The following is a 16,024-nucleotide window of genomic DNA, read 5'->3' on the forward strand; positions in this document are numbered from 1 at the left end:
ACATGGGGTCACTTGTCCTTTTTAAAAATCTTGCTTGCTGTGGATTACACATCACACTTACCTTGGCCTGTTAACAGCTATCTGGCTCTGCATTTAGCTCTGTGGAACAGACACACATGCAGCCTGAATTTGTACCAAACATAATCCCTTATTTGTGAATCTCTAGTTTACCAGCTACAGTCCTGCCTCTTCCATCTCCTCATCTTTTGAAAGAAAGCATTCTGGGATAGGACAGACTTGTTTCTTTCACAAAAAGCCTAAGGGTAAATTTCAGCCTTAAGGAAACAAGGGATGTCTTTTTGAGTGAGTATGAAATTTAAGTTTTTGTTGAAACAATCAGTGTGCTAAGATTTCCATCTCTGTTTCACTTGTTGGCTAGACCTCAGCCATCAGTAAGGCCTGTACTGATCTAATCCATTACAGCTCACATGTGCAAAAATACTGCTACCATTTCACAACTAGGCCATGCCAATGACTAACAGGTCTGTTTGTGACAAAATAGAGAAGAACATAAATAGATAGGAACAATTCTGTTGTAAATATTAAAGGTTAATGAATTTTTTTTTGCTACATCATATGTAACCTTAAATCCCAAAGACTGAAAAACTTAATGTAATTACCATATTTTTTTCTTAGACAATATGAAAACAGGAGTTTGAGATTTTAGGATGAAATATGTATTTTTAAATGAATAAACCTGCACAGTGATGCAAACAAGTGAAAATTGCCCTTATTACCTCTTCCAAAAGGCAATTCAAATTAAATTCTGGATAGCTACCAGTTACAAAAGCCCTGCTCTGAACTGACAGACAGAAGTGCTGAGCAGCATTAGCCTGCAGGAGTGATACATAGCCCTCTTGACCAAAAATCCCACAGGGCCCCTGTGTAAAAGCCCCTCCATGGCTAAAGCCATGCCCCAGAAGCTGCAAAGGCAATGCCTCTGCATCCCCTGCTGCAGCAGTAAAGACCCGAGGCACATTCCTTCAGCAGCAGTCATCCTGACTTTATTACACTCTGACACCACAGTTTACTATCACAAGGTCAATAGCTCTGGCACACCAAACAATTACAATTTGCATTATGTACACACTACTATGTATCTTTTCATCACAAACAGTTTAAACAAACCAAAAATAGTTGAACAGCCTTCATATTAAGTTTGTCAAAACATTCTTTCTGGGCAATTCACAGGGAGTAGACAACTTAATAAAGAAGGCCACATGAGAAGACCCAAATATCATTTCTAGTGAATGAGCTGAACATCAATGAAGAATTTGTCATATTCAGACATCTCCTCTTACATCCTTTCATGCACAAACTTTGTTCATGCACCTCAAAAGTAATAGAGAGAAGCCTAAGCAGTAGCAGACTATATTCACTTTGATTTCTACAGTATTTGTAGGTGTTTCGGGCCATACTTTATTTTTCCTCCCACCCCCACCTCCTTCAAGTGTTTAAATTATCTATTGCACCCATATAACAAGCCCTCATATTAGCAAGACTAGAAGCTATGAACTCATTCAGCAAATTTCCTTGTTCAGAGATCATCCTCAAGCCATTAAACAGAAACAACATATTAAGCATAGAAGTAATGTCCTCCCTGACAGGCCCAGCAGCAGATCTGATACAATGATCTGAAAGGACTGTCTGGAAACCTACACATCTTGGCTGCAAATTTGGCAGAGCTATGATTCTACTCATGTGACTTTTGCAAGATGTCAGTGGAAGGAAGAAACTAAACTGCATTTTCACCTGCTCTGGGTGAATTTACTTTCCATTTTTCAGAGAAGACTTGGCAGAGCTAAACATGATGCAGTAATAACCCAGACAGAGTTCCTTCTCAGCCATGCCCCCTATAAGGCTAATTTAAGAACCAGAAAGGGTCAGCATCCAGATAACCTCTTCATTTCACTCTTCAAAAACTGTAATATTATGCTGCATAGCCTTAAAAGACACAACATATTTCATGATAATTAAACACTTCAGTTGGAGTACCCAAGACCTTACATCAAACCATAGTACAAAATAGAAGTTTGTATGAATTATCAGTCATTACTGAAATGAATCCTAATGGCTCCATGCTCTTGGTAGTGTGATGTGAAAGTGGAAGCACTTCAAAATATCAAGTTGTTTTTATACCCTTTCAGTTGGACTCTCAGAAATCCTGTTCCATTGGCTGTGTAAGTTGGTGTCCTTGTATACAAGCCAAACATTTCCTGCCCATAAAACTGTATTAAGCAAGCCAAACACCTGTAGGTAAAGAAAGAAAAAGGGGGGACAAGAAATGCAATATTAAATTTGTTGTGTTTTACTGGGTTTTGTTTTTCTTTTTTTTTAAACAAGCCAGACCATAAACAAGCACTATCTTTAGCACTCCTTTCATTTGGACAAGACATTTTCAATCTCTACAGATTAATATAAGCTATTTTAGCCATTTAACAGAGCTCTTTGTAGACCAGATAGTTAAATTTACTCTATACTTTGCACAGTTAGACGAATTCTTTTCAGCACTGAGCACCCCCACATATGCACTCTCATACCAAATGACTGATTATTATTAGGCCAATGAATAGCAGCCTGAGTTTAGAAAAGTGGGATTCACTAGGCAGATCATACAATAAGCCTAATTTGCTCTGATATGAAGCGTTCTTTGTACGAACATAAGCTTCATACCATTATGATACAAGGAACCTCAATCTGATGTGTAAAAATGCTCACAGTTGAGTAAAAAGCTAGGTTCAGCACCAGCACAGCATTTCCTCTTTACTTACATCAGTCATCAAACCACTTGGGTGGCTCAGTGAGATATTTTAAGTTGCTCCTGACTAAAAGCATAAATAGACACTCAAATGTGTCTAGAAATGCTGCATGTAACAGCTCTAGAGGCAGATCCTGCAAGATGTTTCTCTTAATTTCCTTTAGAAAAAAACTTGTTTCCTCCAAGATATTATTTGCTCAGTGTTTTACCACAGTATTAATGGACCTGAATGACAAATAACCCATAAAGAAATCTTAACACAGAGCAACACATGCAATCAGTAGAACAGCACTCTCAGGTACCATTTGTTGTTTCCCAACACATTTATTGTACCCATTAGGTGGAAGGCATACATACCACAGACACATTCAGGATTCCCATGCTGGTCACAGAAAGAAAATGGCAAGTTGTTCCTGGTGCTTTGCAGGATTCAATTCCTGGAACAATACTGGCTCCTGTGGACACCTTGATGTCAGCAAGGGCCTTTGCCCAAACAAAAGTACTGACCAGCCACAGAAAGGCTATCACAACACTGATTGCCAAGTCCTACACAGGAAAAATACTCATTAATAGGTTTTAAAAATGCAGGAATATATACATGAGAGCAAAGCAGAGGCAGTATCAGTTATATGACCAAGATAACTACATCAGTGCTAACAATCACTAGGAAATTTAGTCATTAACAATGTTATAGTTACAACTCAGTGCTGATAACCAGCTACAAAACTTTATGCTTGAGCTTGAGAGATGCAAAAGACAACGTTAACCTTAGAAATCTTTCTAAAATCTGATGTCTAGCACCTATTTTATGAGAACTTAAACCAAAGTTTTGAGAGATGCAAAAGACAATGTTAACCTAAGAAATCTCTTTCTAAAATCTGATGTCTAGCACGTATTTTATGAGAACTTAAACCAAAGTTAAGTAAAGTGAGGGTTATGGGATAAGGGCAGAGGATTTAAATCTGGATGGCTGATAGTGACTTTTCAAACCAGATTTTAGCCTAAGTCCATTTTCAAGCATGTTATGAAATTTCTCATTCAGAGCTTCAGTATTGAAGGTGTCCAAAACCCACAATGCAACTATTTTCCTCTGCCAATTGCAGCAGTGCTCTATACAGAGAAAAATTTCACATTAACAGAGGAGGTCCCACCTATGGAACAATTGTATACTCAATTGCATGATACAAAAGAAAAGTTGTGGTGAAGATACTGTTCCCCTGAAAAAGTGAAAGTTAATTCCATTGCTTCAATAACTGCATAAGGTGTGGTGACATGGATGGCCAAGGGCTTTGGGCCCCTTTTCTGCTCGAGTGCTGTAGGGACCAGTCTGAGATACAAAAGTTAAATGGAGGGTGAATAAAAGTAACTACTGGATATTCACCAATTATTCTTGCATTAGCAATATTGCTCATCTTTCTGCAGCTTCAAAGTCAAAGCATTAAAATATCTCAGTATTACTTACAGTTAGTGGAAACTTGTTATTTTGCTGATACACATGTTTATACCCAATATAGACCGCAAGGGCAGTAATAGAGTAGAGGAACACCAATGCTGCCAGTGTAACAAAGAAGTGTGCAGGAGAGGAGAAGTCACCCATGAGGTAGACATCAGTCCAAGTACCACCACAGCCTTTTGGGTCTGGTGCACTAAATACAGCAGTATTCAACCTGTGAAGATTATATCCATGCAGTCAGAGTTTGCTATACTGTGGGAGTTTCATTATTTATACTTCCTTATTATTATACTTCATTATTATTATACTCCATGCTTCACAGCAACAGAGCTTCAGCATTCTGATTGTATAAGTTTACTCTGAAAGATACATTATAGATATCTAAGTAATCAGTTATGCAACACAGAGGTTTGTCAAGCTCTCTGAAGACTGTATTCAATCCTACACAAAGATATACAATAGTACCTTCAGGAGAAGAACTCTAATTGCATTCTTAGAGCAGTTGAACAAAAAATTCTCCATTTGGAAGCAGACAGCAACATTACTTGAGAGACTTGCAGTTAAACAAGGTGATAAGGACTTAAAAGGCATTATGGCTACAAAAAACACAAGCACTGAAGCTGAGTAAATAAAGCTGTGTGACTACCATTGACCACTCTGTGACCAGCACAGAATTATTTCAGATCCCCACTCTCCCCTCCAAATGCTATCACAATGCTGGTCTTTGTGACTAAATTCTCTGCTTTTGTATTGTTTTTTACTGGCTGTCCATTGAATTAATTTCTATATCAATTTATGTTATCATATTTATTGAACACATGTGGAACACCAACCACCCTGCACTCTTCCTAGTTGTGCAGCTGCAAGAGCAAAGAGGAATCCCTCTTCCTCCTGCTCCAGGAAAGGAGCTTGTCTCTACAAGAGCACTGCAATGACACTGAAGTATTTAGGTTTTATGTGCTCAACATCCTCACCAAGATAATGCTGGAATAAACTGAAAAGAATTTTCCATTCAGTCTCTGAACAAAAATAAGATAATGGCACATTCAAAATAATCTTATCTGGACCTCCAAAGCAGCTACAAATTGATGGAGAATTAGGCTGTCAAAATGGATTGAGGGTTTTTTTTCTTACTAATTACTTTCTGTAGCATTCATACACTGCTAGACTAGAGCTTAAGATAGAGTAATACAGAGCATAATAGCCTACTGCCATTTCTAACTACTTCTGTCTATAAGGCACTAACAAAATACAGTGCCTTGAATGATTACAGCTAAATATTTTGTTGCTGCTACAGAGCAAGCCAGAAGTTTCACATCTTCACTTATACAGGAAGCATATGATCATAAGGAGGCAGATAGGGAAAAGAGGAATAAAAAGTAATTGTCCAGCAATAACTGAAGAGCTAACGCTCACCTGAATGGATAAGCAAAAGCAGCCGTAACTGTTTTGTTTACCACACCTTCACAGGAAACTAGAAGAGCAGTTTCACCTTGAAAGCCCCCACACGTGGCAAAAGCAAAGATGGCAAGAACCTGTAGGAATTGATACAGAGACACATTAGTTCACACCACTAGTGCTCAAAGGAAGCAAACTCAACATCTAGCTGAAATAGCTAAAGACAAGAAATAGCAACAAAGTTAGCAAAGCTGAAGTGATGTCAAGAAGAAAATGCCAAGCTTCTAAAATCCAAAAGTGTAAGCAACGCTGCTAACCAATCCCCATTTAAAAAGTGCTTTCTGTATATCTTATTTTCAGTTGCACAGAAATTTTTTTGGGATTTGTGTTTTGCTGGGTTTTTTGTATGCTAACAGCCAGCATAGTATTTCTTGCAGGTGATACAGGAAATATTTTTACAAGTCTTGCACATCCACAACTATGAATTCAGATCGCAAGTACATGTTCAGAGTATCACACATCAACTTGACTCTCTAAATAGCTCTTATGCTCCCTTTTTTCACTATCCAGACCTTAAATCTCCAATCATCAGAACACAAAGCACAGAGCAGTAAAAGCTGCTGCAACACACTCGTAATTAACACACCAAGTTTACGTATCTGCACTCCAAGGGTGAGGCTGAGGGGCAGCCCAGTGCTGGACCCCAGCAGCAGCAACCTGGGGCAGGGTCTGCCAGCCCAGGGGCTCACACCTCCCCTGGGGTAGCAAAGAAAACAGCCCCCCCAGCTCCACTCACCCATTCAAGGACCTTAACAAAGCCCAGAGGCTCCAGGAGTGTGCTGAAGTCCATCCTCAAGCCCACCACCATGGAAGAGACCAAGGCAGCCAGCAGGAACCAGCACCAGCCATCTGCTGCAGCTTCCTGGGCAGCTCCTATAAGGGCAGCCCCTGCCCCACCCCTCACCTGGAGGTGGGCATGGACCCACCCACACTCACCAGCTGGGGCTCCTCAGCCCCAGCCTTGGCTGGGGATATGCTGGCTGTCACAAGGGGGAACAGCACTGGCCATTTTGTGCCGTGAGGCAGTGTCACCCTTGTTCCAAGAATGACATAAGAAGAGGTGAGGGACCCAAAGCAAGAGGAGAAAAGAAGGGTTTATTACAAGAACAGGAAAACAAAGTGGAAAAACACCACCTGCAGATTGTTTATACAAGCAAGTTATCATGTTCTTACAACTCCCTAAAAATTCTCACAAGCCGCTGTGAGAAATGATTGCAGTTTTTCTCTCCCTGACTGACTGGCATCCACAAGGCAGCTGTGACTTCTTCCTCTTCCTCTTCCTCTCTCCCGCCCAGCACACTTTAGACAGTCCTGTGTGCTGTACCTTGAGCTTGAAGATTTGATGGCAAACGAGGCACAGGCACCTGACAGTCTATGTGCTTGCCAAAATCTCATTGACTGCCTTTGACTCTTTAAGCTTTAATTGTTTTCTGTGACTGCACTTTGTTGCTGATATGTTAATCATCAGTAAAAGTGAAGAGCTAAAACTCATGGTGAAGAAGGTTTGAGGACTCTCAGAGGGGCTGCCCTCTGCCCTGGCCAGACCATGGATAGCCAAGGTGGCCACGGGCACAGCACTCACTGCCAGTTTCCTGGCTCTCATTCAGGATTCTGTGAGAATTTCTTCTGGGATTGCTGGGGGCCTTTGAGGAACATCAGGGTGCCTGATGCTGCTCTTGGGAAGGGGTGGCTGTGGGAGGCTGTGGCTGCTTCTAGCAGGATCCAGCGGATCTGGCAGTTTATAGCAAGACCTGCAAGCAGACCCTGGCCAAAGGCCCAGGTCCCGGCTGAGTGCCATTATTGCTGCCAGGCAGCCTTGAAGGAGGTGCTGAGGAGATGCCAGTGGAGGAGCTGGCTTTGAGTCCAGCTCCTGGGTGTAGCTAGAGGCTGCAGCAACTTGTGCCAAGGGGGGCCTGCAGCCTCCCCAGGGCAGCAGATGTGCTCAGCTGTGGTGGTGGTGGTGTGCTGAGGGTCTCAGTCCCAGCACTGCTGGGATCAGCTCTCCCTTGGCTCAGATGGAGCTGCTGAGGGGCTGCAGCTCTCCAGTCCTGGGGCTGACAAGCCTTGGGGCTCTATGGACCTGAGACCAGCAGCTAAGGAAGGACTGCTCAGGGCTGTGGAGGCTGGGGGCTTGGCTGAGTCTGCTGTGTAACAGATGTCCTTGCTGTGAATAAGTCATGGGAGGCCAGCCGAAGGTGGGAATACAGGAGGAAGCTTCCAGGCTGGGGACTACCTGTGAGAATGGTAAAAAAGGCAGCGCTCAGCTGGCCTGGGGCTGTGCTGCTGCAAGCTGCCTGAGTGGCTGCAGGGTCTGCCATTCTCACGCAATTCAAGGAGAATTTTTCTGTGCAATGACCAAGAGAGGTGCTGACATCTGCCTGCTGCTGCAGATCCTGGAGGGAGTACAAGCTAAAGCTGTGAAAATGATGGCTCTTTCCTTTCTTTTGCTGCTTTGTTAAATAGCACATAAATCTCACAGAAAATCCACCGTGATCCAGACAAGTGTGCTGAGGGTTCGAGCCACCCTGGTTAGCTTCACTGCCTGCGTAGCCAGTGCCTTTAAGGAGTAAAATAGGAGTGTAAAACCAGGGACAGACCAAGATGAAATGTCTATTTGCTCATCTTCTTGACTCCATGCCAAATAAAATCTGTTCCATATATGTGGCATATGCAATCTTAGTTCAGCCTAAATGAACCAAGTAACTCTTTGTCCTCTCATCCAATGTGCCTCTGTAATTTTTTGTCTTCCTTCTTCTGCATTTTTTACTTCAATCCTGTAAACAATGCATCTCCCTAAAAATACATATAGACATTGGTTTGATTACTCTGCTTTTCCACTTGTCAGTTAATTAAAACCATTTTATTGTTTAAAGCATTTTTCAAAAAGACTCTTAGCCCTGATTTCTATGCTTTTTCTTCCTCAAGCCTTGTCAGATGTCCAGTATGGATGTACTCTGAACTATATACAATGTTCTAGCTGTGGGCTTGTTATTTCAAAACTGGAAAGGGCTCTTAATTTTTCACTTCATGTAACTTATCTTTTCTCTGAGTTTAAAAATATTTTGGAACATTTCTGCTTGTAGATTTTATTCCAAAGTGATACCAAACATTTAAATGCAGGTGGCTCTTCTGAATGGCTAATTTCATAACCTGAAAGCAATTCTGGATCAAGTCTCTGCAAGGGAAGATTTAGGCAGAAAGACTCTATATTTGTAAGGAGCATTGAAAAAGTTCACTAAAAAAAAAAAAAAAAAAAAAAATTATTTTGATTGCAAAATCAGCTTGGCTTAGAGAAAAAGTGACCAAAGTATAAAAAACTACAGGAAAAAAAAAATTAAGAAGGAACAGCCAGTATTGCATTCTGTATTTGGGAAAAAGCAGGACAGAATTAATATGCTAATCATGTAATAAATCCTTTCCACTCTGGCAGGGCTCAGGGGAGTGCTGAGTCACATCTGCTAAAGCTTCCATATCAGCTGTCAATACCCAGCAACCCCAGTTTGGACAGGGCTGATAAAGGAGCTCTGTTAATACGGACAATGCCTGACGGTCAGATGTGAAACGCTGAGATCCAGATCTGACTGCTGTGGCAGTACAGGCCCATCCATTTATCTCTGCTCCTAAGAAAAGAGGTGGGGGGACGGTGCAGAACCCTCTTGACAGGGAATTAAGTTAGAACAATGCGGTTAATGTCAAGCTGCACGGTTGTTTGGGAGTCAGGTTTTGCTGATTAGCCGATGCTTAAGCTGATCCAAAGACTGGGCTGATAGATAATATTTGACACTGTAGCATAGTTTCAGGTTCTGTGAGGTGTTGGCCTGTTATGCCTGTTATTTGATGACTCTTGGTACCTATAAAACTCATGTAATCACTGATTTAATTAGAAAACAGGTACCTTACTGTGCTTTAACTGAAAATCAATATTATTAGTGAAAAAACCAAAAATCTCAGAATACTGAGTCCCATCCCTTGGAGGTTAAAAAAAGGACAAAACCTGTGGCATCTACATATCTGGTCTCATATCATGGTGTCTGACAAAGCTGTGAGAGAGACCAGTGGGATTCCTGGCTGTCCCAGAGGTGTGTGTGCAACAGAGACAGCAAAGTGAGGAGACAGGAACTTCCCCTGGAGCATGGTGTAGAAGTCTCCTTTACTAATGCCTGTGGAAGATAATTCAAACTACCTGGATGATTAAGAGTCACAGAGAGCTCATTTTCTAAGAGTGAAAGAGCTCGGGTGGCTTAGCTTCCCCTGAAGCATGGTGTAGCAGTCTCCTTTACTAATGCCTGCAGAAGATTACTTCAAACTACCTGGATGATTAAGAGTCACAGAGAGCTCATTTTCTAAGAGTGAAAGAGCTTGGGTGGCTTAGCAAAATGCAGGGTAACTAACAGGTATTACTGCTGGCTTATGAGGGAGTGCACGCAGGGAAGGCAGAGATTTATACTGAGACAGTTTTATCAAAGGGATCCTGCATGTAATCAAAGAATATAATTTATATTGAACATAAAGTGTGAGATTCTAAAATATCTTCCAACAGAAGATAAACACTGGAAGTTGTTTTATAGGGAATTCAGAATATTTGCAATATTGTTGTTTGTGATAGCAGTGGAAAACCCCTGATGGTTCATGGTGTTCTTTGCCCATCCAATCCCCTACGCAGTCCAAACAGGGATTAATTCAGGGAAGTCCTGAGCTCTGTGTTTGCAGATAAAGCAAAAGTGGGTGATTAAGTGAATACTTATCTGTCAGGGGAGGAACCATTGCCCAGGACTGCTCTGTCCTCAGCACATGTCCCCATCACTGTCTACTCAGCAGGGCTGGAAACACCAGGTGAGGAAAGTACTTTTCTTTCTCCCATAGTAAATAAAGCTTACTTGCCACATATCTGTCTGCAAATAGCTCCTTGTCATGTAATGATCTGCATTTTGTTAGTTATCTGTATGTTTTCAAGTATCTGCATAATTCTATTTCCTTGTACACTCTGGCGCTTTAAATCTTTCCTCTTTACACCTGTGAGTATATTTATTATTCAGTTTATTTCCTGCTGGCTCTCTAATAACAACATTGAGTTAGATTGTTCCTTTTCTTCTGACTTCTGTAGCACACCTCTGCCTTTACTCCAAAACTTTGGAAATCACTGTTTAATGTGTGTTTGATCTTTGCTGAAAGTCCTTGAGACATATTCCACCACATGTGCCAGTCATCTTTTACATCCAACCAGGTTTAAATTCTGTGGCTAATACAAGTTAGTTTTTACAAGATATTGTACCATAAAAAACATCTAGTTATTTTACACTGCCTCTCTTTCATTTGCTCATATCAGCTTAGCTATTTCTGAGCTATTGCTGGTATCCTTGCTGCCTTGAATTTAAATTTTCTACTACTGCTTGTGGAAAAATGCTCATTATTCTCCTTGATACCTGTAGAAGAGCAGGGAGTCGTGTCCCCTACCCCCCACATTTCTGTGCCCATTTCCAAAGGGCAAGAGGGCACACAGCCCTGCCCAGAGCGGCGGTGGCTCGCCTGGGAGACGATTCTGAGCAGAAGTTTCTTACAGCTGCCCTTGCCTCCCAGGCAATGCGATCCACACACGGGATCACAGCTTACAGACGAATCCTGCGGTTAATTTCCATAGTTTATCCCCTGTGGGTGTTGGTTGGGGGCCATGGGACCTGCCCTGGGCAGTGTGCTGCTGCTGCGTGCCTGGCTCTCCGAGCGCTCCTTGGAAAACCATCGCTGGAGAGAGTTCTGGAAGATATCAATTAGCTGTAAAGGACAAGGAATATGGTGTGTGCAGCTGGAATAAAACTCTAAGTTGCACTGTAGAGCTGTGGATCCTCAGGCAGGATTGACCGGGCTGTTTTTTGGAAGGGTTTGTCTGGGAATGCGGGGCTGTGCGGAGTCCTGTTCCACCATCTAGCGGCGCCTTGAGACAGCGCACGCCGTGGGAATGCATTTTCAGGAGAAGGAAGTCTTCATTAACTTAATAAATTATCACCAATTTATGTCTGTCATCTCTGAAAGCGAGGATTTCCTGGGTGAAGGCAAGCCATTAAGAATGCCGGGGTGCTGATTTCCAGGCGGTGGAAAGGCGGTAGGAAGCACTGTGCTGCAGCCCGGCCGCTCAGGCTCAGCTGGATCTGCAGCAGCACGCTGAACACGCTCTGGTCTCACCGTACCGCACATCATCTGCACCTTCCAGCAAAGCACAGCTCTGTACGCCACTGTTAATTTACTTTCTGATGAATCTAGAAATCAGAAAAGCCCTTCCCCTTTTCCTCCTCTTCATTTCTTGACAGCAAACTCTGAGAATTAATCTAGTAAATTAAGTTTTGACCACATCATGGCACTTTAGGCAATATCTGCCCCTCATGCTTCAGCCAGCCTCTGGCTTTTGTGGTGTTTTATGTGTTCCTTGGTTGGCACTGACAGCCAAATAAACATGCATCCCCATGGCTGCACTCTTGTCTGCAGAAGGTTATACTGTCACACATTTGAACTAATCAGGACAAAAAACAAACCCATAAATAGGATTTTTTTTTGGTACCAAATGGATGCAGAAATGCTTGTGCATGCACAAAGCAGAAGGTGTTTTGAGGGAACATCCCAGGAGTGTCTGAACACAAAGAGTGGAATTCTGCTCCCAGCATAAAACCCAGGAAGGACAAAATGCCTTTGGAGCTCCCAAATGTATCAACCTGGACTCCTGAACTGGAGCCAGGATCAGCTCAGGGCCTGCTGCAGCACCGACTCTCAGCACTAAAGAAGACTTTAAATGTGCCCATTTATTTGATGGATGGATAAAACACAGCATCCACTGCTGCTATGCTGCTGTGCAGCAAATGCTGCTATAAAATTGTTTGCATTTTTAGCCAAACCTCATTAAAAGTTTATGTATAATTAATTATACAACTGAGCTGAATGCATTACTTTTTTTCCTTCTTTATTTTTCTTGAACTTTCTGGATTTTCCAACTGTTGACAAAGTATGTGCTAATGACATCATTATGAAGTTCTGTTGTTTACTGTTTTCTTCAACAAGTATTAATTTTATTGACTTTGGCAGAGAGATTGGTGTTTTGCATGATTTCAATAGATTTTGTTACACAGAGGCATAATAGAAACCAAGATGTTCCAGAATAAACAAGACTATTACTACCAGATGGAAATAGTTGTGAAGCATTATTGGACTTGAAAAAACAAAAACATTTTAGGAAAAACATTCTAGGAGTCAGCTTAATCATTCTGAAAACAATGTCTAAGTCTAAAGTACTGTTTTTGGAGGAAACAACGGAAGGATATAAATAGTAATTATTTCAGATCTTTCTACTTTATCATCTATGCACATATTTAGAATATAAGAGTCTTTAAAAGACTTGCCAACACACTTGAGTTAATGCTGTAATTTGAATCTGAAACGAGATATTTCTCATTATAACACAAATCAAGGCAGCTAAAACAGAAGATAGTCTGGGAGCAAACTTACTGAACTTGGGGACAGGAGATGTTGGCTGAACTTATTTGTAGAGCTGGTCAATTGGTTAATTGGGATTTTCAGATGAATTCAAAATTTATCCTGGTAACAATAGCTTATGCAATCAGTGGATAACGAGCCCTGGCAAATGATAGGTTTATAACTCAAATCCAGGTCATGGACATCAGGCCACAAAATAAAAATTAATCTATTTAACAGTACAAGTATTTCTTATTCTAAATGGTGAGAAAGGAAGTCTGTGGAGTTGGGTGGAATAACTACACAGGAATTCAGATGGTCAAACAGGTAATATTTGTCTGCCAAATGAGACACAATAGATATTGTTACAGAGTCTGTTTTGAAATTGAAAGCAATGAAATGCACTGAGTAGATCATATATTTTAGATCGTAAATTGCAAAAATACCTACAGGTTAAATAAAATGCAGACAGCTGTGAAAAGCAAAGTGAAAACTGAAACAGAGGTTGTAAGAAAATTAAAATGTTGCTTTGTAGTTAATTCAGTTATTATCTGACTGGACTAAATTCTCTAGAAAATGAAACACAAACTAAATAAGTCTCAAGCAGCCCAGGTAATGAAAAAGCCTTTCTTAATGTCATTAAATGCAAATGTTACTCAGTTCGTAAATCCTTAGTCAAAAAGTTCATAGTCCTTCAACTGCAAGGGTGAGCTCTCTTTTGGTGCAAGCCAAGAATTCGGCCAAAATCATCTTCAGGTAGAAAAAGCAAGCTGCACTCTTGGCACTGCAGTCTGGCAGCTGCATGTTTAACATCTTTCCTCAAGACTGCTTCAACACCTGACATTTAGCAGAAACAAATCAAGCAGGCACAAAAGTGATCCTGGCCTTTTTTTGCTGCTTTGAGTCAGGGAATAAATGGAGCCACTACTGGTACCTGCTTGTCACACTGCAGGGTGCAACAGGAGCATGACCTCTGGCAGGAAAATTGAGCCAAGAGATATTGCAATGTTGGCAAATTACCCTAAGAAAGCAATATCACAGGGAAAACAAAAGGAAAAAAAAATCTCCTTTATGTGACCTGACAAGTCCAGATTTTCAAGTGCTAGGTCTGTAAAAAGCTGGGCCTCATAGAAAGAATTTAGAAGTCATGTATAAGAGTTGATTTAAGACTTTTCACTTTAAAAAAAGTTTTCTTAACTTTCTAGACCTTATTAATGCAACATGTGCCAGTATGAATGCAGAGTAAAATGTAATATAAAATGCAGCAGAAAACCTTCATTTCCTAAGATGTTTCAGCTACAGTAACTGAAATGTGGCCAAGGGGCCTGCCTGAACTCTGGGCCAGCTGCTGCCATGGTGTTCTGTGACTTTCTGCTCACAAAGCCTCAGCCTCCAAGCCATGGTGGCTCTGTGTGCTGGTTGTAACCTTCCCTGGACCACTGTCACTCCTGAAATGTGCCTGGGAATTATTTGGGAGCATGTCTACATGAGCAGTTCCTGTCCTGGAGTACCTCACCTATTTGCTGACTGACAGCCCTCGAGGGCAGGTGGCTCCCCTTGCCACTCTTGAATTTTTTTCATATCAAAGCAGCATTTTTGTGGGAGGGCTGGAACACCCACATAGGGAGAAGTTGCCTGGGATTTTCTTCTCATTCCCTCCGGCAGAGACTCTCATTGCTCTCCCACCTCTCCAGGCACTTGAGTGCTTGTGTCAGTGCTTGCAAGCCTGGTTTCTCCCTCCGGCCATCACCTCCTCCTTCACACCGCCTCCTTTCTCGCAGGTCTCTCTCATGCTAATCAGTCCTGGGGAAATGTTTCCATCCTCCCGTGGTGGGAGATGGAAGGCAGCAGGAGGCTGGCAAGAAGCCAGCCAGGCACGGGAATACTAATAACGCTGCCTTTTGTGCTCCAAATCCATTCTATTGTAGCATCCTGCTGTACGAGCCATCTCACCAGCCATCCATCATACTCATAAATGAGCCCTTTGCCCACAGAAAAGTTTGAAGAGCAGAAAGCTGAGAAGGGAGATCTGTGTTTCTTAATGATGTGCTTACTCTGGGGCCATCGATACCTGCTGGTGCCGCTGCCCGGTGTCTTTCAGCAAGCGCCTGCCTGGCAGCGGTGCCCGGCGCGGCGGGAGGCAGCGCTCCGTGCGGCCGGGAAACGCGAGCAGCGCTGGAAACGCTGGGGTTTGACAAATCCCCGGGATTTTCCCAGTAGCTGGTTTAATCAGTCCTGCTGCTGGTCTGTCACCCCAGGCGGCGTTTCGGAACATAAACCTCTGAGGGGCACAGCAAGCTGCGAGGCTGTCCCAGCTCGGCTGGTTCTGCAACGCCGTAAATCCACTTGTGTTTCCTCCCTTCATCCCTTCTGCAATGAGCATGCACCAAATTCTTGGCTATGCATAGTGCCTAAATTTCCACTTTCTCCATGCTCTCCTGTTAACATCCAAAACAGACGGTGCGGGTTTTCTAGGATCTTCCTAGGTATATACAGGCTTGGCACATAACGTATCTGCCCATAATCGACATTAGGATATGAACTTCAAGCACCTGATTAAAATGCATAGTGTTAATAGAAGGCAGAATTTTGGGTTTTCTAGGATCTTCCTCAAACAGGTATATACAGGCTTGGCACATAATGTATCTGCCCATAATCTACATTAGGATATGACCTTCAAGCACCTGATTAAAATGCATAGTGTTAATAGAAGGCAGAATTTAGGCCCTAAAAGTTTTGACAGGACCTTCTGTAAGATAGATTTGATTTTTTTTTTCATCAAGTTGCTATAAATTAAAAATAACAAATGGAATAGCAAATGGACTCCCTCACTAAATCCTGTGTGTCAAATCTCATTTAAGGCTGGGACAAAAACTTCCGTACATTTAGATATCTTTCCA

At 42.0% G+C, this 16,024-nt stretch overlaps 1 protein-coding gene across 1 annotated transcript; it reads right to left on the reverse strand.

The window, feature by feature from the left end:
• Positions 1-982: 982 nt before the first annotated feature.
• On the reverse strand, positions 983-15,537 carry SYPL1 (synaptophysin like 1). The gene is made up of 5 exons (XM_041405407.1): positions 15,196-15,537; positions 5,628-5,746; positions 4,221-4,425; positions 3,116-3,304; positions 983-2,250 (listed from the first exon to the last, which is right to left on the reverse strand). Exons 1-5 carry the CDS (start codon positions 15,505-15,507, stop codon positions 2,134-2,136), a joined length of 942 nt encoding a protein of 313 aa, XP_041261341.1. The 5' UTR covers positions 15,508-15,537; the 3' UTR covers positions 983-2,133.
• Positions 15,538-16,024: the final 487 nt, after the last annotated feature.

This window comes from Onychostruthus taczanowskii, unplaced genomic scaffold (genome assembly GCF_017590055.1).
Source record: "Onychostruthus taczanowskii isolate IOZ18803 unplaced genomic scaffold, ASM1759005v1 scaffold23, whole genome shotgun sequence".
Lineage (NCBI taxonomy): Eukaryota > Metazoa > Chordata > Aves > Passeriformes > Passeridae > Onychostruthus > Onychostruthus taczanowskii.

Bases quoted from the DNA above. Each gene is read 5' to 3' on its own strand.
- SYPL1 (XM_041405407.1), bottom strand. From the start codon at position 15,507: ATGCTCATTGCAGAAGGGATGAAGGGAGGAAACACAAGTGGATTTACG. The intron at 5,747-15,195 runs GTATCGATGGCC...CAATTCCTACAG, and splicing joins CCGGGCAGCGGCACCAGCAG to GTTCTTGCCATCTTTGCTTT. The intron at 2,251-3,115 runs GTATGTATGCCT...CTTTACCTACAG, and splicing joins GAATCCTGAATGTGTCTGTG to GTGTTTGGCTTGCTTAATAC.